We start from the raw sequence: 22,236 nt of genomic DNA, 5'->3' as shown, positions 1-22,236 counted from the left end.
GCGGGCCTACCCCTGCAGCAAAGCGGCTGTTTGAGGAAGCCTGGATCAGGTTTCATCCACTCTGCACTGGCATCCTATAAAGTGAGGGATTAGCTTTAAATTAGCCTGTTGATTTGCAAAGCTCTTGTCAGAGAGCGGGGACTTGGCTGTCTGCAAGGCCTTCCACGGGCCCTGCTCCTGGTAGGTGTCTGTGTTCTGAGGGACCTCCCTTCTGCCAGAGCCCCCTGTCCCAACTTCAGTGCCCACCTCCAACTCCATTCGGCCTGTGTGCAACACCCTGCCCCCGGCTCGTTGCTGCTCTTGGGCTGGTTCGGCGATACGCGCCCGGGGCCTGCCAGCCATGATCATTATTCTTTCCCCGGGACAGGCGCTCAGGCTCCTCACGCACCTGGGCCTTGCTGTCAGAGAGAAACGCTCTGGTCTAGAGCAGGGGAAATGCCCCGAGAAGAGGCACAGCCAGGCTTTAAACATTGGGCCTGTCCCTGGGGATGGAGCACCTCCAGCTGAAGAGCTGGGGTAAGGGCTGTGAATTCTTGAGAGCCGCGCCGCCTGCATGGCGGTGGTGTAGGTCCCTGGCTTGAAGATGGCTGCTTAGGGACTGGGGCCGAGCCGCCCGGTCTCATTCCCAGGCTGGCTGTCGGGAATGCGCTCGCGGCATGGCGGCGTGTTTGGGCGGCAGGACGTGTGTCGGTGAGGAAGGTTGAAAGGCCAGTTTGTTAGCTGGTATTGGAAGGTGCTGTCGTGAAAAGATTGTGGAGGCAGAGCTCAGGGCAGCTGCTGGCGGGAGGTGGCTCCCTGCAGAGCAAACCTGGGACTTCGTATTGCTAGAGGCCCCCAGTGCAGGGGCCACAAACCCACACTGGGCAGGAGAGTGACTCGCTTCTTGTCTCTCCTTTCAGTCCTGGACGCACAACATCCAGCGAGAGAAGGAGTTCCTGCGGAAGCTGGTGAAAGCCCGAGTCATCACCGACCTCACCAGTGGAATCTGAGTTGTCCCAGATCCCGCGTCAGAGGGAGGCAAGAGACGCACACCACAGTGAAGGGAGCAGGCAGTGGGAGAGCCACACAGGAATCCCAGCTCAAAGGAAACACAAGAAATGCACAGGTGCTCTGGGAGAGACTTCCTGGATCTCCAGTCTGCACCAGTGCTGCGCCCACTGCATCCCTCCTGGGGCTGGGTGTGGGGCTGAGGGCGGTTTCTTGACCTCAGCTCTGCAGATAGAACCTTTGTGTCTAGAATGAGCTGGAAAAGACTGCGGAGAGAAAGGAAGACAGGTCAGTCAGGCAGAGAGTGCCAAACGGGAGGGCAGCACCACCTGAATGTACAAAGTAATATTTTTTAAAAGACACTTTGTGGAATCATGCTAATAATATCACGGTACAAAGCGAAGACTGGCTTGTGCCCACCTCCAGCAGAAGCCTGGCCTCCCCACATGCAGTCTGCAGCTCCTGGGCCTGGGAAAACAACTCCATCCGTGACTTGACTCTTGTCGGTGCTGCTATCGTTGAAAGGGACAATGGCCTTCCGCTGTTCTCCACCCAGGGCTGCTCGTGGGAGCTGAGCATGGGTTTGTTTTTCTGCACTTTCCTTGCTTCCTGCATAGAAGCTGCAGCTGCCATTTATCCAGCTGCATTTTCCACAGCTGTTTGCTCCACCCTGGCTCTGCCTTGAGCCAGGAGCCAACTGCCTCCTCGGCCTTGTGTCCTGGAGGAGTGGCAGAAAGGACCCTGCCTTGAGCTGAGGGGCATCCGGCCCTCGGTCTGAGCCGGCCGACGGCACGCTGTGGGCAGGTGGATCTGTGTTCAGTGGTACCAGGGTTTCTCAACAGTGTCATACTTTATATTTATGTGGGGAGAGGGATAATTTATTTTCTGAGTGAGGTCAGAGGCCATGTTTCGATCCAAAGCTTCACAGTGTTCAGCAGCAGACAGCTACAGCCATGTTAATTTTATGTTCCACCCCTGGTCTTGTTCCCTGCTAATGACTCTCTGATGATGGAACCCCCTGGCGAGGGGCAGGGGAGTGACCTGACTGGAAACCTGCACTTCTTGTCCCCTTCCCGGGCATTTTGCTTTCTTTATTTCCTGGCTGCTCCTATGTGGCTGCTGTTGTCAGCTGGGTACCAGTGTGTCCGTTACTTTGCCAGCGTGGCTTTGGCATGCAGTATTTGCACATTTGGGTTCTGTTCCTTCTGCAGAGAAGTTGGCAATGGACTGAGCAGAGCGACCAGGCTGGGCGGGGAAAGAGCTGGCCTGCGTTACTCAGTGTCTGCGGAAGAGGGGGGCGCTTGGGAGGGGATGGATGCCAAGCAATGGAACTAACCTTTCCCTCCTGTACTGTAAAGTGAATACAGCAGGCTGGGTTGTGGGGCAGTATGTGCTCTGGGCCTGAGCCCCAGTGCAGAAATGGACTGGCTACTGGTCTGGGATAACCTGGCCCCACTCTTCTCCTGCTGCTGCTGGCCGCACTTCTTGTGCTGCTTGATTTGGGTGCTGGGGAGGAGGCCGTGCAGGGGTCACAAAGCCGAGGCAGAGACAGTGCATGGGTCACTGCACTTTGCCTGGGGTGTCCCTGTAATTCGTTTCCAGAGCGGTCAGGGTCTTGCTCTGGATTGCAGAGCGAGAACTTGGTCCCAGGATGTGTAACTAACCCCAGGGCAAGGGGCACTTGGAGCAGAGCCTCACAAAGCCTACAGCTCGACTCCTGCTCCTCCAACCTTTCCTGGGGCAGGGCTCGTAAACGTGGCGAGGGAGAGAGACCCAGGCAGGTTTACCAGCGCAAGACACACAGCCTGGGTAAGAACAAAGAACCAGAAATGGGCGAGTTGAGCTCCAGAAGGGCTTGCGTTAGAGCTGTGTGAGTGGGCTGGTGCAGTAGGCAATGTCGCCTGCGGGGGTCGAGGGACGGCCTGACACAGGCCTGGTGAGACATGGCTTTGGGTGCGGGCATGGGCTGCCCTCAGCAGCGCTGCACTTCTGTGCTCCCGAGCATGAGCTGCCTGCTTAGATCACTGCAGGGAGAACGAGCTGTCTCCTTGCAGCTCCCAGTCTTGGACATCACCTTGGCTTTGTGTCTGGGGCCGCTCTGGGGCGTGTCTTCTCTGAACAGCTTGCCGAGACCTGGCCCTGTTCCAGTCTCTCGGAGACAAGGCAGCTGCGGGCCCTTTCCTGCTCCTCTCTGGAGGGTGGGTCTGTCTGTCTACACCTCCCTGCTTTCTCTTTTGCCTCTGGCTCTCTGTCCCTGCTGTGTCAGTCCATCCCTCCCCGTGCTGCCCAGAGGAGTTTGCAGGACACTGGGCTTGTGCTGTGGTGGGAGCTTGTTTGAATATTCTCCTGAGTTGTTTTTCCTGTTCCATTCAGCCCAGGGATTGTGTTTCAGAAAATGCCACACGCAGAAATTTACACTACATTTCCCAACCTTCCAAAGCAACCCTTGTGCGTGGGGCAGAGTCCCCAGCCCAGCCCTCCTGCTTCCTCGGCCTGCCCTGCTCAGAGGGGCTCAGGGCACCTCCAGGCTGCATCCTCCCCCCTGCATCTGCTACAGCAGGGTGGGAAGCACTCACCCTGAGAGCTTGGGAGCTTTGTCCAAGTGCTCTCCAGGCCGGACCGTACTTGCTTCCCTCCCTCTTGTCGCATCGGCTCCGCAGCTTTGACCGTGTTGTTACCTTTGCGGTGGGGCAGGACCAGTCAGCTGGGGAGTGCAGGTGCCAAGGGCTGGCTCTGGGCTCGCAATGGGCACTGTAGCCCAGCCAGCCGCAGGAGATGCTTTCCTCACACCTGTGCCAGGGAGGGTGTCGATGGTCAGAGGAAAGGGGCTGCGTGCCCCACCTACCTGATAACATCAGTATCACACAACAGGCAAGTGTGCTGGACCCCTTCCCTCCTTCAGCAACTGTCTGACTTCCTGTATTCCCCCAGCCGTAGCACATCCCCGGACCAATTCCTGCTGGAACCAGCACAGTTCTTCGCAAAACTTCTCCTCTAGGTGTGCAAGGGATGTGAGGAAGGGAAGTGACTTCCTTCGGCTAACCCTGTTCTTCAGCTGGGTCACCTGCATAGCGCCCTGCTATTGATCCTTCTTAGAGCAGTGAGCAGTCCTCTGAGACCTCTCCTGCCCTGGACTGAGTGTAAATACGCTGCCCCCGGGAATGGCCCCGTAGCCTTTCAGTGCCAGAGCAAACCAGCCGCAGCCCCGTGATCTCTCCCCAGTGTGTGCGAGGAAGGGGCCCTGGGGGAAGTTGCCCCGCAGCGTAGTTCTAGGTGGATTTTGTGAGCGATGATTGTGCACACCCTTCCTGCCACCTCTAGATCTACAATTCCTGCCACCTCTAGATCTACCGCGCACTCTCTGCCCGTCACCGCACAGAGCTCTCTCTGCCCGTCACCGCCACCACTTGTGATGACTCTGTAATGCCACCCACACCTGGAGCCTGCAGAGAATGGTCCAGAGCTGCCATTGCCGGGGTCCCTCGGAGCTGTATAGCCGTCTCCCACAAACACACTGCGTGCACCACAGACAGTCAGACTAAAGCATCTCGGGAATGGCTTGTTGGGCATTTGCCACTGACCATCTGGGTGCGGCATAGCAGCAGGGTGAGAATACCCTCCAACCAGAGGCTGCATGTGGCAGGAATGGAGGAGGTGGGAGCCCATCAACTGCAGATGTGCCTGAGAAGTGGTGTTGCAGGAGGGGAAAGGGGTGAAAGCTGGATGCTATGGCCGGGAGCAGGCACTGCATGGGCAGTGGTTACACGCTGTCCAGAACAGCTTCTCCTGCTGGCATTCGGCTCCCTGTGCTGGCTGCTCCCAGCTGTTTGGAGTAGGCACAAGGCTCCCTTCGTCTGACAGAAAAAAGGGCTCCCATGATCCTCAGTATTGCCAATAAGATGGATCCACCAGTGGAGGGGGACCCCATGGCATAGGGGTTCTACCTGTCCTTTGGGCAGTCATGTTTGGTTGGGGGTCAGAGTCTGTCGAGGGCCGCCTTGCCTTGGTGCCACAGAGACTCCTTGGGAGCCTCTGAACCATTGCAAGAGAAGGCCAGATTCCTGATCACTGGTGGGACTGACAGTATAGATGGCTGCTCTTCAGGGCTGGTGGGTGGAATGGGGGAATGACTGTCTCCTCGTGATATATTCCTCCTCCAATTAACAATGTCCTGGGATATAGATGGACCAGACAGGAGTGGTGAATGTGTATAGGGGAGAGCAAAGATTTTGTCTGGGGAAATGTATGTTTCGACTGTCTTGGAGTACGAGGAAAGTGGTGGCTGCTTGGATGAGACGAGAAGGATTTACAGTCTTCCCATACCTCCATGACTGACTTCTCACAGGCAGCTCCGATAAGGGTGTCCATGGGTCAATCTGTGTTCTGCTCAGCTTTTTACCTTCCCTAGATATCTGAGTCAATCACAACAAATCCACATTGACACCCATGAGGTGCATAGACTTTGTAGGGGCGATGTTTGACTTGACTACAGCAGGAGCGTAGCTACCTCTCGAAAGGTTTCAGGCCACGAGCACTGTCATACTGCAGATCACTATCAGAACCAGGACATCAGTCAGAACTTGCCTTTCCCTCCTTGGCCACATGGCTTCCTGCACACACACGACACTGTTCTCCAGGCTACATATATGATGCCTACAAGCCTGGCTTCTCTCTGTGTACTCACCCAAAAGGTCACCATAAACAACAAGGTCACGATTCCGCCCAAGATATTAGGCTCTCAGTATTGTCTGGTGGACAAAACTGGAGACGGTTCAGGTAGGGATCCCTTTCCTCAAACCAACACCTCAAGGAACCATCTCAACTGACCCTCCCTTTTGGGTTGGGGTGTGCACACAGGCAATCATATGGGACAGGGTATCTGGACCCTCCTGACTGTCTGTGATGCACGCAGAATGCTCATCAACTTACTAGAATTCATGGCAGTCTATTGGGCCTGCAATGCTTTCCTCCCACTCATCCAAACCAAACGTTCAGATACTGTTGTCTTATTGTCCGACATTATTTTATATAAAGCAAGGGGGAATGCAATCTCTCTCTCTGTGCATAGAGGCAGTCACCCTCTGGAACTGGTGCATCAAACATCACAGAACCCTATCAGCAGCATAGTTATTGGGGGTGCAAAATTCCCTAGCAGACTGCCTGAGCAGACACTATTCTGTGAAATACAAATGAGAAATTCACAATTCAGTTCTCAATGACATCTTCATTCAATGGAGAAGGCCTGCCTGGGACCTTTCCACCCCAGAGGTGAACAGGAAGTCCTCAGTACTTCTCCACTACAGCCATGGGCAAAGACTCATTGGGAGATGTCCTCTCGATGTCGTGGAAGGGTCACCTGGGGTATGCTTTCCCTCCACTTCCTTTGATACCACAGGTTCTACAGAAGAGCCAAGAAGACAGAGCTCTAGTCATCCTCATCACACCCAACTGACCAAAACAAACAGTTCTGATTCAGAGATTTGTTGGAGCTCTCAGTACAGCTATCCATGAACATCTCCACATTGCCGGACCTTCTAATGCAACACAAGGGGAAGGTCACACACTCCAACTCAGGACTGCTGAAACTCAGAGCCTAGTATTTGGATGGGCATCGGACATTCATGTTTCAAGAGAGTGCAACCCATCCTTAACCAAAGTAAAATGTTTTTAAGGGAAGCTGTTACTGAGCTAAATGGAAGCGTTTCTCTGCTTGGGCTTATCAACGCAATTTGTCTCCAAACTCTGTTGGAATCTCCAACATCTTAGAGCATCTAGAAAAGGAGTACTTGTGGCACCTTAGAGACTAACCAATTTATTTGAGCATGAGCTGTAGCTCACGAAAGCTCATGCTCAAATAAATTGGTTAGTCTCTAAGGTGCCACAAGTCCTCCTTTTCTTTTTGCGAATACAGACTAACACGGCTGTTCCTCTGAAACCTGTCATTAGAGCATCTACTTACTCTTAACTCTTTGAGTCTTGCATTCAGTTCCCTGCAGAGGCATTTAGCAGCAGTCAGCACTTTCCATCCTCCAGTGGATAACCGTGTGATCTTCACTCACCTTTCACAACTAGGTTTTTGAAGGAGATTCTCAAATACTTTCCACCAGTGGTGAAGTTTGCACCTCAGTGGGACCTCAATTTTGTTCTGTTGTCTCTCTCTAAGACTCCCTTTGAGCTGCTGGTCATGTGCTCTGTGACCCATCTGTCTGTCAAGGTGGTCTTTCTGATGGCTATAACGTCAGCCAGAAGAGTCAGTGACCTGGGAGGACTTACAGGGGTCCACAATGTACTCCCTTCAATAAAGAAAAGGTTTCGCTACACCCCCACCCCAGATTCATATCCAAGGTAGTTTCATGAGAGCCAGGTCATCATACTTTTTCCTAAACTACATGCCTTGGTAGAGGAGAGATGACCGCAGCCTCTGGACTTCCAGAGGGCTTGGCTTTTTGTCTGCAAAGAACAAAGGATGTTAGAAAGACACCTAAGCTATTTGTTTCCGTAGCAAAGTGATCAAGAGGTCAACCTATATCAGTGCAGACACATTTGAAATGGATCTTGGGTTATATTGCCTTTTGTTATCTATTAGCTGGCATCCACCCCAGGAGTGATAAAAGGGCAAGCTACTTCAGCTGCATCCCTGAGAGACGTCCTCATCTTAGAGATATGTAGGGCAGTGGCTTGGAGCTCTTTGCATGCCTTCATGAGACACTACACCCTGGAACACTTATGAGCTGTGGATACGGCTGCGGGGACAGCAGAACTGCAGTCAGCTATTACTTCTGCATCCTTGCACCCACCATCCGTTCGACTACTGTTTGTTCATCTTCCACGCATGGAATACAATAGGGACCACCGCTTGAAGAAGAGGAGGTCACTTACCTGCAACTGGAAGTTCTTCAAGATTTGTGGTCCTTCTCTGTATTCCACTGCCTGCCCTTCGTCCCCTCTCCTGCATAGTCATTGCACTGCCGTGAGAATGGGAAACGGAAGATGCCAGCCTACACTGCCCTTTACGCCATCGGCTGGGAGCAGAGCAGAGCTGCAGCACATGTGCTGGCCAACGGACACTGCTTGCAAGAAATTCCAGAGTCAGGCGCGTGGTGTGCATGCGTATCCCAGGCATGGAATACAGAGAGGGACCACACATCTTGAAGAACCTCCAGGTACAGACAAGTAACCTTCATGTATTTGCTGAGCTCTCGTCTGTGCACAGTCTAGATGTGATGGGCAAGGGGCACCATTTGCCCTGTCCTATCTCTGCATTTCCCTTCTCATTGTTGCTCACCAGCTCCCTCTGTGTCTTCTTGAGACTCCCATCTCCTGTGAGATGCTGTCAGGGACCTCCACACTTACTGTTGTGATCTTCCCACCTCGATGCAGGTGCTGGGAGGGGAAGGGAAGTGCAAAGACAGGACATGGCACCAAAGAGGGGCGGGTTAAGGTCTGTTAATTGGCATTTACCCAACTGAAATGGTGGCCAGGTGCTCAGCAACTTCAGGGAAGCCACCGAGAAAGGGATAGGGCCAGTGCTTCACAAAGCCTGTGAACAAGAACAGAACCAGCCAGAACCCAGTATTCACAATGCACAGTCTGCATGAAAGCCAGCGGTACAATCAAAGCACTGCAGAGACCCTTCCTTTGGTCTGAACAAGCAGCAGGCCCATACCCTGACCCCTAGATTGTCCTATGCTGTGGTTTCTCACGCCAAAGGCTTGGTGGCTCTTTGTATTTTACCCAGGTGAAGTATTCGAGCTCGTGGAGTTTTTAAAATAGTTTTTGTTTCTATTTTTTGAATTTCCCCTGTAGGCACAGAGGCCTTGCAGGGAGAGCAGAACTTTTGTGGGCTTCTCCATGGCTTGTGTCACATCAATTCAGTCATATCCCAGAAGCAATAAAAACTATCGATCTGGTCTTGGTTGGTCTCTTTATTCTGCTCGTTGGTCTCCCTCCCCTAGAGGAAGTGTTGGGAGGAGGGTCTTGCCTGTATCTCTCCGTAGGTGTTGCACCTGCATGTTCATTAACCCTTCAAGTCCTCCACGAAAAGGTAACTATAGGGCACCTGCTACAAGGGTGCAGCTCACTCCTGACCTGCTATCCTGGATTCAGTACCTGCATGTCACTGGCATTGCATGGAGAGACCATGGGCGTTAGACTGTCAGTACAGACTGTCCTGCTCCCGGGTGGTGTGTGGGGAAGATGGGCAGGATTTTAACTGCAGCCAGCAGCGAGGGTTTCACCTAGCACTGTGGGACCCAGGCATGCTGGGTACGGGTTGGAAGAGTCAGCAGGAGAGCCATCCCGGGAAGAACATTTCTAATCATCCTCGGCAGCGGTTGGTACCAGGCAGAAGCTGGGCTTGTTTTAGGGGTGGCCTTGCCATGGTGCTAGGCTGCAGGAGAATGAGATTGGTAAGGTCTGTACAGCCGGGCTTTGTGCTGCTGCCGGCAAGGCACATCGCGTGCACACACACAGAGTCCGCGCGTCCTGGGAGGCGCGCGAGCCCTGAGCAGCGGCCTCCTGCTCACGTGCGTTGCTGCTAATGGGGGCTCTGACGTCTGGGTTCTCCAATTCTGCTTGTCACCCAGGATGCACGTCCAGAGGCTGTTAAAATGCTTTGACACCTGGTGCCAGGTCTGACTCCTGGCTAGTGTCTACGGGGTGTGGGTGGGAGGATTTGGGGTAGGCTGCCTACATAGGATTCTCAGCCAAGCCACACGCGCCTGGAGAAAATCACTTCTTTGAAGTGAATCTAGAGGCGCTCACCGCCAGCAGCACAGAATGGAGCCTGGGGAATGGGGTAGGTATTGAACAGCATTGAGCTTCTTCGCGAATGTTACTGGGGAGTGGGGCCCGACGGTGGCCAGGCCTGAGCGTTTGTCCAGGCCCGTACGCTGGGAAACATCCACCCCACCTCCAGCCACCAACTGCTGCTCCTGGATTCAAACTCCTACCATCTCTGCAGGCTTCTGTACCAGCATCACTGTTCCGGGCAGCACGACGAACAGCAACGCCTGGCGGAGGGGCCTGTCCTTCCTCCCGCTTCTGAGAGCTGCCCCAGTGACCAGCTAGCAGCTTTGTGGGGGATAACCAAACAAAACCTTTTCCAGCGATGGTCTAACGCAGACAGTCCCCCTGCCAGCCTTTATACATGTGGTGACTTTGTGTTCTTGACTGGCGAGCGGCGTGGCTGGCCTGTAACCACGCACACAGTAGCAATGGCTGGGTCGGGAGCCAATTAGCCCAAAGGAATACAAGGCTAATTAGGATTAATGAACATTTGAACAGCACTTTGAAATGCTAACACGCAGCATGAGGCCTCAGGACTAGTGCTGCTGCGAAGAATGTGTTTGTGGCTGCCTGCCGGTGGGCATCATGGAACCCAAAGCAGCTCAGCATCCGTTCTTCTCTATGGAGGACGAGCCAGGCGACCTAGCTTAATAGAAACCTGGAGAGCAACGCCAGTCAAGGTAGGAAGAGCTATGCTGTCCCTGACTCTCGCTAGGAATCGGGGCCTTTGTCTGACACGAGCACGCTCTGGCTGGCTGTCCCGTTTTGTCATGCTGTTGCCACGTTGACAACGTCGCCTGCGTTGGGGGAGCCATGGGAAGGCCAGAAGATTTGTATTCTCATGTTTGTGATGAAGAGGACAACACACAGAGCAAATCCAGTGGTGACGCAGGACACCAACCTGCTTAACCCACATGCCCATGTCAGGGGGAGTGTATGGCTGGAGAAACAGGAGGTGGTGAGTTAACACGGGGCACACTAGACAGAGAGACAATGGGAAGGGGGCGTAGGGACAACTCCTCAAGGTCATTGGGCTTCCTCTTCCCAAAGTCTTAGCCTGAATAACAAAATGCCCCTAAAAAGGCTTTAGCCCCCTGGAAAGGCAAACCCAGGGGCAGGCACAGAAGTGTCTCCTCACTGTCTTGCAAAGTCTGCAGATGCTGGTTCTCCAGGGAGCACTGGGAGGAGGAAGCACAGATCCAGATTTTTCAAACACAGGAGCCAATCAGCATCCTGCTGGAAGGAGGGATAACTCTCCGACTCAGAACAGGACTCACTGGGGAGGGAAAGCAAAAAAAAAAATCAGTTTAGATCCTTTGAATACATGCTTAGGAGCGCAGTGTCCAGTTTAGATCAACCTCCTAATGCAACCCCTAAGAAAGGCAAAGAGGGGGAATCAGAGTAGAAATCCCCCTGACCAGCCCCAAACAGAACCTTACATTCCTCTCGATGCTGCCTTGATCGATATGAGAAAAGCCATACTGGGTCAGACCAATGGTTCATCAAGCCCAGTGTCCTGTCTGCCGACAGGAGCCTGTGCCAAGTGCTTCAGAGGGAATGAATAGAATAGACTAGTCATCAAGTGATCCATCTCCTGTTGCCCATTCCCAGCTCCTGGCAAACAGAGGCTAGGGACACTCAGAGCATGGTGTTGCCTCCCTAACCATCTTGACTAATAGCCATTGATGGACCTATCCTCCATTAACTTATCTAGTTCTTTTTTGAACCCTGTTATACTTTTGGCCTTCACAACATCCCCTAGCAATGAGTTCCACAGATTGACTGTGTGTTGTTTGAAGAAGTACTTCCTTGTATTTGTTTTAAACCTGCTGCCTGTTAATTTAATTGTGTGACCCCTGGGGCTTGTGTTTATGTGAAGAGGTAAATAACACTTCCTTATTTACTTTCTCCAAGCAGGAAGGGGAGTTCTCACGAAAACCTAAGAGACGGAACAAGGTTGCAGAAACCTTATAATTAAACCAGTCTAAATCAGATTTCGTTTCCCTTCCTAAGGTCAGTGCTGCACTGACATCCCTAGCTAAGGACACGACAATACCTACAGAGGGAGACTCAAGTCCTGGGAATCCCACAGATCTGAGGATGGACATTCCACTCGGGACACACTTTGAGACACCTGCACATTTCCGAGACCTTCCACTGAATCCACATGCTCAGTCTGAGCCATATGGAGCTGTGTTAGAGGGCTTATTCCTTCACCCACTTACTTCTCTGGTCTTTCTCGCATGAACAGAGAGCAACAATACCCGAAAGGTGCAAACAATTCGATGTTTATTGGGGTGAACTTCCAGCAAGCATGATTCCAGTTTCCTTCCCTAGTGTCCCCCTTCCCAGCTCTGACACCACAGAGCCTTACCTGTGTCCCTGTTCCCATTCCCCCCCTTAGCAAAACATGATTCCAATTTCCCCACCCCCATTCCCTGTTCCCATTTCCCCCTTTAGCAAAACATTATTCCAGTTTCCCCACCCCCATTCCCCCCTCCCCACCCACTCACTTCCTGATTGACTGCAGATATAGTAAAACTTGAGTTCTGTTTAGCTATACTTTAACCAATCATTTTACTGAAATTTAACTAACCAATCCTAACATATTGTAACATGATTATGTAACCAATTATATCCCACCACCTTAATTAGTTTACACCCAGCAAAATTAATTATACAGCAGACAGGAACAATCACAGAACCAGATGGAGATTATACAGACAACCAATAGCAAAGTGGGAACTATAATGACAAAACAATACAGAAGTGAGGATTTCACATCCCAGCTATTGATAAGTGAGTTCTTGTGTCACGGAGTCCCCGGGCGATGCTCTGGAACTGCTCCCCATGAAGTCAGTCAGGACTCTGGGGTAGTCGCCTTTCTGTGAGCAGCCTGTCTTCAGGACACACAGCTCACACAGCTTCCACCTTCCTGGGTCTGACCTCGGAGCATTCAGCCTCCTCTGCCCCTCCGTGCGCTTCCCCCCAGCGAGTCCGCTCAGGCGGGGCTCCTGGGGAAGCCAGAGGGTCCTGCACCCCAACTTCGCAGTCAGACGTGACTCTCAGCCAGCCAGTAAAACAGAAGGTTTATTAGACGACAGGAACATGGTCTAAAACAGAGCTTGCAGGTGCAGAGAACGGGACCCCTCAGCTGGGTCCATTCTGGGGGGCAGTGAGCCAGACAACCACGTCTGCACTTCACTCCATGTCCCAGCCAGCCCCAAACTGAAACTCCCTCCAGCCCCTCCTCCTCTGGGCTTTGTCCCTTTCCCGGGCCAGGTGGTCACCTGATTCCTTTGTTCTCCAACCCTTCAGCTCTCACCTTGCAGGGGGGGAAGGGCCCAGGCCATCAGTTGCCAGGAAACAGGGTGTCGGCCATTCTCTGTGTCCAGACTCCTGCACACACCTGCCCTCTAGGGCTCTGCAATGATCATACACCCTTACCCCACCCCCTAGATACTTAAGAACTGCCTAGGGGAAACTGAGGCACCCCCACACTATTCAGAGGAAACATTAAGAACAGTCCCACTTCGTCACATCTCTCCCCCCTTCGAGATCGAACTGAGCGGGGTCACTTTAGCCGGTGACCTGGGGAAGTTCGAAGCCACCAACGTTCCCATGGATGCCCCAGCATCTCTCCCATTCCTTGGTAGGAGTTACACCAGGCCCTTCCATTTTCACACCCTCCCTTAGGTCAGGGGTGGTCGATAGCACTCGCAGGCCGCATGTGGGAAGGTTTATGCATCCCATGCCCTTTGGCCACCCCAAGAATGTCTCCCCATTGACCATCACCTTCTGCTCCCACTGGAGGTCCGAGGGGCCTGGCCCCAGGAAACTCCACACCGACATATAGGTTGGGGTCAGGAGTGGGAGCCTGTCCACATCCCCAACCATCTGGCTGACGGAGTCTATGGCCTTGGGACCCAGCAAGGGAGCTAGACACTGGGGCTTTTCCGCAGGGTCCCCCTGGTTCAAATCGCCAGCCTGCTCAAAGGCAGTGAGGTGGGCATCCACACACACCCCTCCTTAACCAGGGGCAGCAATTTAGTCTCGAGGTTCCCTGCGGAACTGGCCCCCCGGGATCTATCCCCACTCACCCCTGGGAGGTCCCCTAGGCCTCTCCGCTCCCCCACCGCCAGTTCATGCTGCTGCTGCTTCTGCAGCTCTTTCTCGGGCTCTCGCTGTCTCCCAGGGTCCTCTTGCTCTCTCAGACTCAGCTCCAATCCCGTCCGTCTCGATCCCCCGATGGGGAACCCGATCGTGAAGACCCTCGTCTGGTCGGGGACAGGAGTCTTGGCGATGCCTGGCTCCCGCTTCAGCTGCTCCCAGATCCTGCTATAGCCCCAGTTGGGGTCAGGAATCTGTTCCTTAGAGCGGTCATCCTCCTCCAGCTGCACGATTAACTCTGCTTTGGTGAACTTTCCAACGCTCAACCCTCTCTTTTTGCACAGGGTTACAATGTCCTTCTTAAGGAGACGGTGACAGGCCATCACTCCGCTCCTCCCAAGTTGTTGTGGACTCACAGGCCCATGTGTTCTCAGCTCCCCACGGTTTCCAGGGAGAACCCCTAGTGTGCCAGCCCTTCTCGAGGTCACCACCTCTTTGCCAGGGTCGAGCTGCAGACTCCTCCGCCCCTGAGACTGCTCACTGCAGTCCCCAGGGGGACCCCATTACTGCACAGTCCTTCTCGCTGGTCACACACTCCCAGGGGTTAACCGCCCCCCGAAACCGCTCCTTTCTGAGCCTTCAGCAGGCCTGGTCCTCGGCAATCCCCCTTCGTGTTACTGCTCCCCAGTCACTTACTGCAGGAAGCGCCATCCACGGGGTGCAGTACATCCCACCGCTGCCACCAGTTGTCACGGAGTCCCTGGGCGATGCTCTGGAACTGCTCCCCATGAAGTCAGTCAGGACTCTGGGGTAGTCGCCTTTCTGTGAGCAGCCTGTCTTCAGGACACACAGCTCACACAGCTTCCACCTTCCTGGGTCTGACCTCGGAGCATTCAGCATCCTCTGCCCCTCCGTGCGCTTTCCCCCAGCGAGTCCGCTCAGGCGGGGCTCCTGGGGAAGCCAGAGGGTCCTGCACCCCAACTTCGCAGTCAGACGTGACTCTCAGCCAGCCAGTAAAACAGAAGGTTTATTAGACGACAGGAACATGGTCTAAAACAGAGCTTGCAGGTGCAGAGAACGGGACCCCTCAGCTGGGTCCATTCTGGGGGGCAGTGAGCCAGACAACCACGTCTGCACCTCACTCCATGTCCCAGCCAGCCCCAAACTGAAACTCCCTCCAGCCCCTCCTCCTCTGGGCTTTGTCCCTTTCCCGGGCCAGGTGGTCACCTGATTCCTTTGTTCTCCAACCCTTCAGCTCTCACCTTGCAGGGGGGGAAGGGCCCAGGCCATCAGTTGCCAGGAAACAGGGTATTGGCCATTCTCTGTGTCCAGACTCCTGCACACACCTGCCCTCTAGGGCTCTGCAATGATCATACACCCTTACTCCACCCCCTAGATACTTAAGAACTGCCTAGGGGAAACTGAGGCACCCCCACACTATTCAGAGGAAACATTAAGAACAGTCCCACTTCGTCACATCTTGCCACACAGGATGTTATCAAACTAAGTTTCCTTTTACATTTTCTAGGCACTTCCCTTTCTCTGGAGGCGATAGGCATTATCAGGACAGGATTGTATCCTAACAGCCCAATAGCACCTTCTTTCAATGTGACTGGTTTGGGATGTGAGGAGGTGACCGGTCGCTTCCCAGCTTATGGCTGTCTCTGCTGCTTAGCCAAAGGCCTTAGCCTAAGCACAGGGCCTCAGACTGTCACTGGGAGAGAAGGCCCTTACACCGGCAGACAGTGATTTTGATTCTTTCTTTTATACCTCTAGAACTAGCCAAGTGATAAGAATACACCTACATTCTCAGAGTCTAGGCCTTTACAGACAGTCCTGAATATCTGTATCCTAACAAGCAGGATGGATGGTCTGTCTGACTCTGTCCCCCTCAGATGCAGAAAACGCCCTGGGTGTGGGGCTGCCTGCAGTTCGGACTCTTCTTTGGGTGTCCTCAGGCACTCAGCAATAGTCATGGGCTTCAGTGCTGCTGTCCGTTGGCATATGGAATTGCCTCATACGTCAGGCAGATGTCCAGATGAAGTGACTTTGCCATCATTTAGCATGCAGGAGGGAAATGATACAGGGAATCGATGGATGAAGTGGTGTCTGACTCCTTCGATAAAGCAAACACAACTCTGGCTCCTGCCCAGCCCCACAGGGGGGAATAAAAGTTCCTGTTCCAAACCCAAGCAGTCTTTCTAAGGCTTCCAAACCAGCAGTTTAGCAGACGAAACGATTCCAGCTACTCCAGGAGAAGATGGCCTAGAACCAGAGGTGGCTGCTCCAGGGGGTAACACATCCACTCGACTGTGTGGTCCTCCCTGACACCCAGCATCTCCTCCAGGTTGCAGAGTCTTGTCCTCAAACCCCCAACAACAAGTGGATTCTGGAGATTGTCCAGCGAGAATGTGCCCTGGATCTGCTCAGTTCTCCTCCCAGATGTCTCCACTTAACGAGATCCCGAGGATGCTGAGGTTCAAGACAGAAACGTTAAAGTCCCCACTGGCAGCTATCAACAAAGGAGAGGGTCTGTTGTCAACAGACAGCCCATTCGTCCATCTCCAACCATAAGTCTCACCGAGTGCTCTCCGTTTCCCGCTCTGGATCTCAGCATGTCCAGTACAGGTCGTCACTCTTCGGCCTTGCCACGGCCCGCAGGGTGACTGCAGATGTGTTCCTGGTCTTGGTAGCGGCAGGCAGGAAGGAAGGGGTCAGTTCTAGCCATTCCTTGACAACCTGTTGCTAAGAGCACCAACCAGAGGCCAAGTGGCACAAAAGGACAACCTGGCTCCTCGAGCACCACAGGGTTTCGTTTCCCTGAACTAGGAAAAGCACCACCCAGCACACGGCAAGAGCTCCCCTCAGCGGTGTCGTCCCCTAGGCCAATACGAAGATGCCCCTGCTTCCACTCTTCTTTTATACACTGATACAACCAAGTTATGCATTATGCTCAAGCTGCTTTCCGCTATCACCCCATACCTGTTCATTCAAACAACGTGTCCTCATCCATTACCCTGTCAGTCCCTCCTGATCATACGAGGGGCTGTGTCCCATCTCATAGGAAGGTGTGTACATAGTTACCTGAGAGCCATGTACCAACCTCTCCACTGAGCACTGGGCTGACCTGGTTAGCTGACACCTGGTGTATTACTATCCTGCCAAGGCTGCTTTGGTTCATACGCTTAGTTGTGCCCAGGGCTCCAGCAAGGCCTATGGGGGAAATCCACACAGCCTCACAGGGGGATTAGCTCTCAAGAGACAGAACAAATTAACTTCTTTGGCCAGGACAGTCAGCAGCCTCCAGGACACTTCAGCCCAACCCCGATGTCCCTGCTGGGATGTTTGTATCACATGGACGGTGCAGTGGGCTTGAGCACACATGAAATCGCTCCACTCCTTTTTGCAGTTCCTGTTTCCTCCCGCCCAGGAGAGTCCAACTTCCCCAGAGCCCCATAGTGCAGAACTCATCGTTTCTGGTAGCTGAGCTGGACAGACCCTCGCTTGCACTGATGCCAGCCGTGAGGGATCAGTAGCTCACGTGCAGATGGTGAAGTCAACACAGGGAGTTTGGGCAGCGCAGGGGATGCAAACACAGTATAAATTGGTTAGTGCTCAGGGCAATTCCCTAGAGACTCAGCCCCCCACACATGGGTGAACAGCTCCCTGGTCCTGATCATGACAGACAATGGCCAGTGCCAACAAACAATGGCCAGTGCCAACAAACAAGATGGGGCGAGGTCCTCATCCCTGCAGAGGGAATCCTGATGGCTGATGTCCTGGGCAGAACAAAACCTCCAGGCTCTGTGAGCGCTAGGTGTTCCAGGAAAGAAAAACTCTGTGGCCGAAGACGGAGGGGAGTCTTAAACCAGAAATGTTTCCATTCCCAGTGAGGAAATTCAGGGTCCCACCAAGACCTGTTCACAGCACACGCACTTCAAGCTCCCACCTGCCCACGTTCCCTCCCAAAAGAGGGATCCATGGTCATCTATTCAGAGCTCCTCCAAATTTCACAAGTTGGACAACTCAGGCATCCCTGAATGCTGCCTTCAGTGGGAGAATGCTCTGCACTGTGGGATCCCAGTAGCAGAGGAGGAGCTGAAAACCCTGTATGTACTTCCTTGTGACGCCTCCTTGAGGGCTCACTGCTATAAAACCCTGTTGGGTAGCAGGTCTGTGGACCTTGTAGACACAAGAAAATAGGACAATTTTATTTGACTTACTGAAAATTTCCTTTCTCTGAGTTAGAAGGCCCACAGCTCCCCCCTTCTTTGGAGGCTGTCCTGAGCCAAAGGATAAAGAGTTCTGTTTGGTTCGTTCCAATTGGCTCAGAAAGTTCTGCTCTGCAGTAAAAAGAACGAGGAGTACTTGTGGCACCTTAGAGACTAACAAATTTATTTGAGCATAAGCTTTCGTGGGCTAAAACCCACTTCATCAGATGCCTGCAGTGGAAAATACAGTAGGAAGAGATAAATATACACAGAGAACATGAAACAATGGGTGTTGCCATACCCACTATAATGAGAGTGATCAGTTAAGGTGAGCTATTACCAGCAGGAGGAAAAAAAACCTTTTGCAGTGATAATCAGGATGGCCCATTTCCAACAGTTGACAAGAAGGTGTGAGTAACAGTAGTGGGGAAAATGCTTATTTTCCCATGCTTATTTTTCCCCTTAGAGCCAGGAAGCTGGCAGCCGAAAGGGGCTCCCAGCGTTTAACCCCTTGTGCGGCTGTGTGCATCCAGGCAGCTGCCTCCGAACTGACCACTCACAGCCACCTGCAGCGCAAGGTGCCTGCCCTGGATTCAAAACATCGAGTTTGTCCTTGGGCTAGAATCCCCCAGCCCCCCCGTGCTCCAGCCCAGGGGCTAGCATGCTCCATGCTGGTCTTCAGCACCTTCTCTGCTGTAGGTTTCAATGTCTCCAGGGCAGGGCCTCTGCCTTTGCCGGGGGAGCCTCTGGCCCAGCGACATTACAGCACCTGTGCTTGGAGCGATCCTAGGGGCCGTGTGCCCAGCCCAACGCTGCTGCGGGAGCGTCTGGCCATCCTGCTGTGGTGCTGGGGCCCTGCGGACCTGGGCCCTAGTGCTGTGACTTATACAGGACAGCATTCTGCCAAGAGCCCCTTTAGCCCAGTTCAGTGGCCAGGAATGGATCGGATGGGCTGGGCCCAGTTGCTCAGGGGACAGACGCTGTCCCCAGTCGTGGGCAGGGCAGTGGTGGCAGGAGCAGCAGCCAGGACCGAGGTGGGGCCAGGCCGCAGCCCCTTGGGATTACGACACCCCTGTATTCTCTCAGTTGCCCTGGATCCCGCTCTTCAGGGGCTGGTGCTCTACTGCAACTCCTGCGCTCCCAGACCCCCCATTGCACCCCGCAAAGGAGAGAAGGGCTGGCCCAGCGCCGCTGAGCAGGGCCGGGCCTGTCCCCTGAGCTAACCCCCCCCCCCCCCCCCGGCGGGCCCCAGCGGAGTTCCCAGCCCTGGCTCTGAGCTGCAGCCACGGCTGGCGCTGCCCGACAGCCAGCATCCCGACCACCAACAGCCCCTGGGGTGTGCTCTGCAGCTTCTCCTCTGCCCTGGTTCCCTCCAGGGACCCTGCCTGAGGAGCCGAGTCTCTGGCCAAAGCCGGCAGGTTTCACCGTGCAGCCCCGGAGCCGGGAGGCTTCCCCAGCCCCGGGGCCGGGAGGCTTCCCCAGCCCGGGCTCACCAGGCACCATCAGGTCAGCGTCTGTCACGCAGCAGGCCAGGAGCAGGACGAGGAAGGGGCGTCCTGCAGCATCCAGCCCTCAGCAGGGGACAGGCCCGCAGCCGGGAGCCGTTCAGCTTTGTTTCCACGCACCAGGGCCCAGCACTTTCCAGCCACCCCCAGCTGCTGCCCTGCCAGAGTCCCCAGGCCTCTGCCTTCCCCGGGGAACTGCACAGCTATGACTGGTGCTGGGTGCAGAAGGACTGGGGTGGGGTCAGGCCCTGCTCCCACCAGCTCCGGCTCACACGGGCGAGATAGTGCAGGGGGGAGGCGCATGACGCTGCCTCCCTCTCCTGCGGCCCCATGCACAGACTGGAATGGTGCTGGCGAGCGGGTTCGCCGCTCCCAGGCCGCCAGCCACGTCCAGCTCTACAGAGCAAAGCCAACAGGAAGCCGGGGCAGTTGTCAGAAAGCTGCTGTAATCATAGAATCTTAGGATCTCAGGGTTGGACGGGACCTCAGGAGGTATCTAGTCCAACCCCCTGCTCAGAGCAGGACCAATCCCCAACTCCCAGATCCCTAAATGGCCCCCTCAAGGATTGAACTCACAACCCTCGGTTTTGCAGGCCAATGCTCAAACCACTGAGCTGTCCCTCCCGCAAATGATGTGATGTGGTGTGACTCACACTGCTTAGTACGTGGGCAGCTGGCCATGTGCCCCAGTTACAGAGCTACTGCAGGGAGCCCCCCTGCGCGCCCCCGGGGCCTGGGTCGCTGCGGGGAGGGTCTGGCTCTAAACAGACTCACATGGATATAGGCCCCCTGGCACGCACCGATCCCAGGGAGGCTGGAACTACCAGCCAGCCCCTCCCCATACCCTACCAGAGCACCTTTCCTGGGAGCCAAGCCCAGCCCTGGCATGCTACCCGAGGGCCCCAGCCCCTCGTCTCCCCGAGCGGCTCACTGATGCTCGAGAACCAGGGCAGCTCAAGCGGGTCCCTCTGCTTTAGGAGGGGGCACTCCTGGGGCTGCGGTACCAGCAGGACAACTCATCCGTGCTGCTGCAGCAAACGGGTCATTCTCCAGGCAGGTGGGGTCCAAGGCCGTGCAGCCGCCCTGTGGGCTGGGGGCAGGGAGAGAGGGGGCATCCCCCAGCATGACAGCACAGTGCCGAGAGCCCCCGGGGCAGGGAAGCAATTGGCCCCACCTGCCCTGTGGGATTTCCATGCGAGGAATGACTGGAGTCGCTCCCCGCCATGTCCCGAAAGCGCCCGGGTGCTCCCAGCTGCCAGGGACCCGGCAGCGCCTGTCAGCCCATCGGAGCCGTGCCCAGTGCTGCCCCCAACCCAACAGGGAGGTATTACGGGAACGACCCCAAAGGGCGTTAGCGGGGGCTGCAGCGCCAGGCCCTGGCTGGGAGGGGCTCCTGGACCCCGGGCAGGCTCTGGGGGAAAGGAGAGGCAGCATGAGTGGCCGGGCGGGAGCAGATCTGTTAGAAACCAGCCAAGCCTGATTTAAACATTCTCAGGGCTGGTGACTCCAGCATGGCCCCCGGCACTTGCTCCAGAGGGTCACTGTCACCGTGTTCACTGCGTCCACCTTCGTGCCAGGCTGAGCTGGGCCCCGGGCAGGGCGAGTCCAGCGCCGCAGGCCCTGGCTGGGGGGTTGGGCCCTGCTGGGTTTGGCTTCAGGCTGTGGGTCTGAAGGGCCATGACAGGTCGGCTCAGCACGCTGCAGGGCAGAGCAAGAGGGACACGGGGACACAGCTGAGCCTCAGGGCTCACAGGCTAATCCTGCTGCATTAGGCAAATGGGTCCTAAGGAGAAAATGCCTCTGGCCGCAGTGTAAGTGGTGCCAGGCCTCAGGCCAATGGGCGGCAAAGGGGCAGGCTGGGGGGGCACAGACCCAAAGTGGCCACGTTCAGGCCACCAGGCAGCAGCCTGAATGGCTAAGGCGCAACTGGCCTGGCACCAGCCCAGCGTGTTACGTAAACCCGGGTTCCCTACGCTTCGCGTGAGTGGCTCACACCGAGCACAGGGCCCGGCTTGGCTCTCCCCGTTGGAAGCACTGGTTAAAGTGGAGGGAGCCCAGCCCCGGGCAGCTGTGCACCAGCGGCAGAGCGAAGGGGGGTCCCTGCCGAGGGCCGCACCGCAGAGACAGACATTCGCGGGACAAACGGCCGCGGGAAAGCACAGAACAGCCTTGCGCTTTGGCCCCGCCGAGGAGACCAGCCGCAATGGGATTAAGCACAAAGGTGCCCGAGAGGTGATGCGACTATTTACGTGGGCTCAGAGGTGTGAGCGGATTACGCCGTATGGTTTATATGGGGTCCGGGAGCGCCGGTAAAGGTGCAGGGCAGAGCCTGGCAGTGGGGTCAGTGGCAGGGCTGGGCACACAGAGGGGCAGAGGTTCTGCAGTAATGGAGTGAGAGGCGCTAGGAAGGGAGGACTCAAAGAGGCATTCGGGAGCTTTGTCCCCGGGCTCTGCCGTGGGCTCACACCCTCTGCTGGGTCAGCCCCACCCGCTGGAACAAAACCTGAGAGAACATAAAAGGCCCTCCTGTGGCTGTTCGAAGGGGGGCATCAGGCTGGAGAGGCGGAGCTGGGCCAGCCGTGGCGTGGCCCAAAGCACCATGGCAGCTACTGGGATCCTGGTGGCCAGACATTCCC

General features: G+C 55.1%; 1 protein-coding gene across 7 annotated transcripts in view; it reads left to right on the top strand.

Moving 5' to 3' along the window:
- The window catches only part of ST3GAL3 (ST3 beta-galactoside alpha-2,3-sialyltransferase 3), a 411,061-nt gene that overhangs the window by 376,470 nt on the left and 12,355 nt on the right, over positions 1–22,236 (top strand). For 4 of the 7 annotated variants that reach the window (XM_048862095.2, XM_048862096.2, XM_048862094.2 and 1 more), the window contains one exon: positions 900–8,898. The exons of the other annotated variants lie outside the window; for them this stretch is intronic. In XM_048862095.2, coding sequence (XP_048718052.1) covers positions 900–989 — 90 coding nt within the window. In that variant the 3' untranslated portion in view covers positions 990–8,898. Of the gene's footprint in view, positions 1–899; positions 8,899–22,236 lie in introns of those variants that run through there. 7 annotated transcript variants of the gene reach the window in all.

The sequence above is a fragment of the Caretta caretta genome, chromosome 8, assembly GCF_965140235.1.
Source record: "Caretta caretta isolate rCarCar2 chromosome 8, rCarCar1.hap1, whole genome shotgun sequence".
NCBI classification, from domain to species: domain Eukaryota; kingdom Metazoa; phylum Chordata; order Testudines; family Cheloniidae; genus Caretta; species Caretta caretta.
The sequence above is the reverse complement of the archived record's forward strand: the minus strand, read 5'-3'. Positions and strand labels throughout refer to the sequence as shown.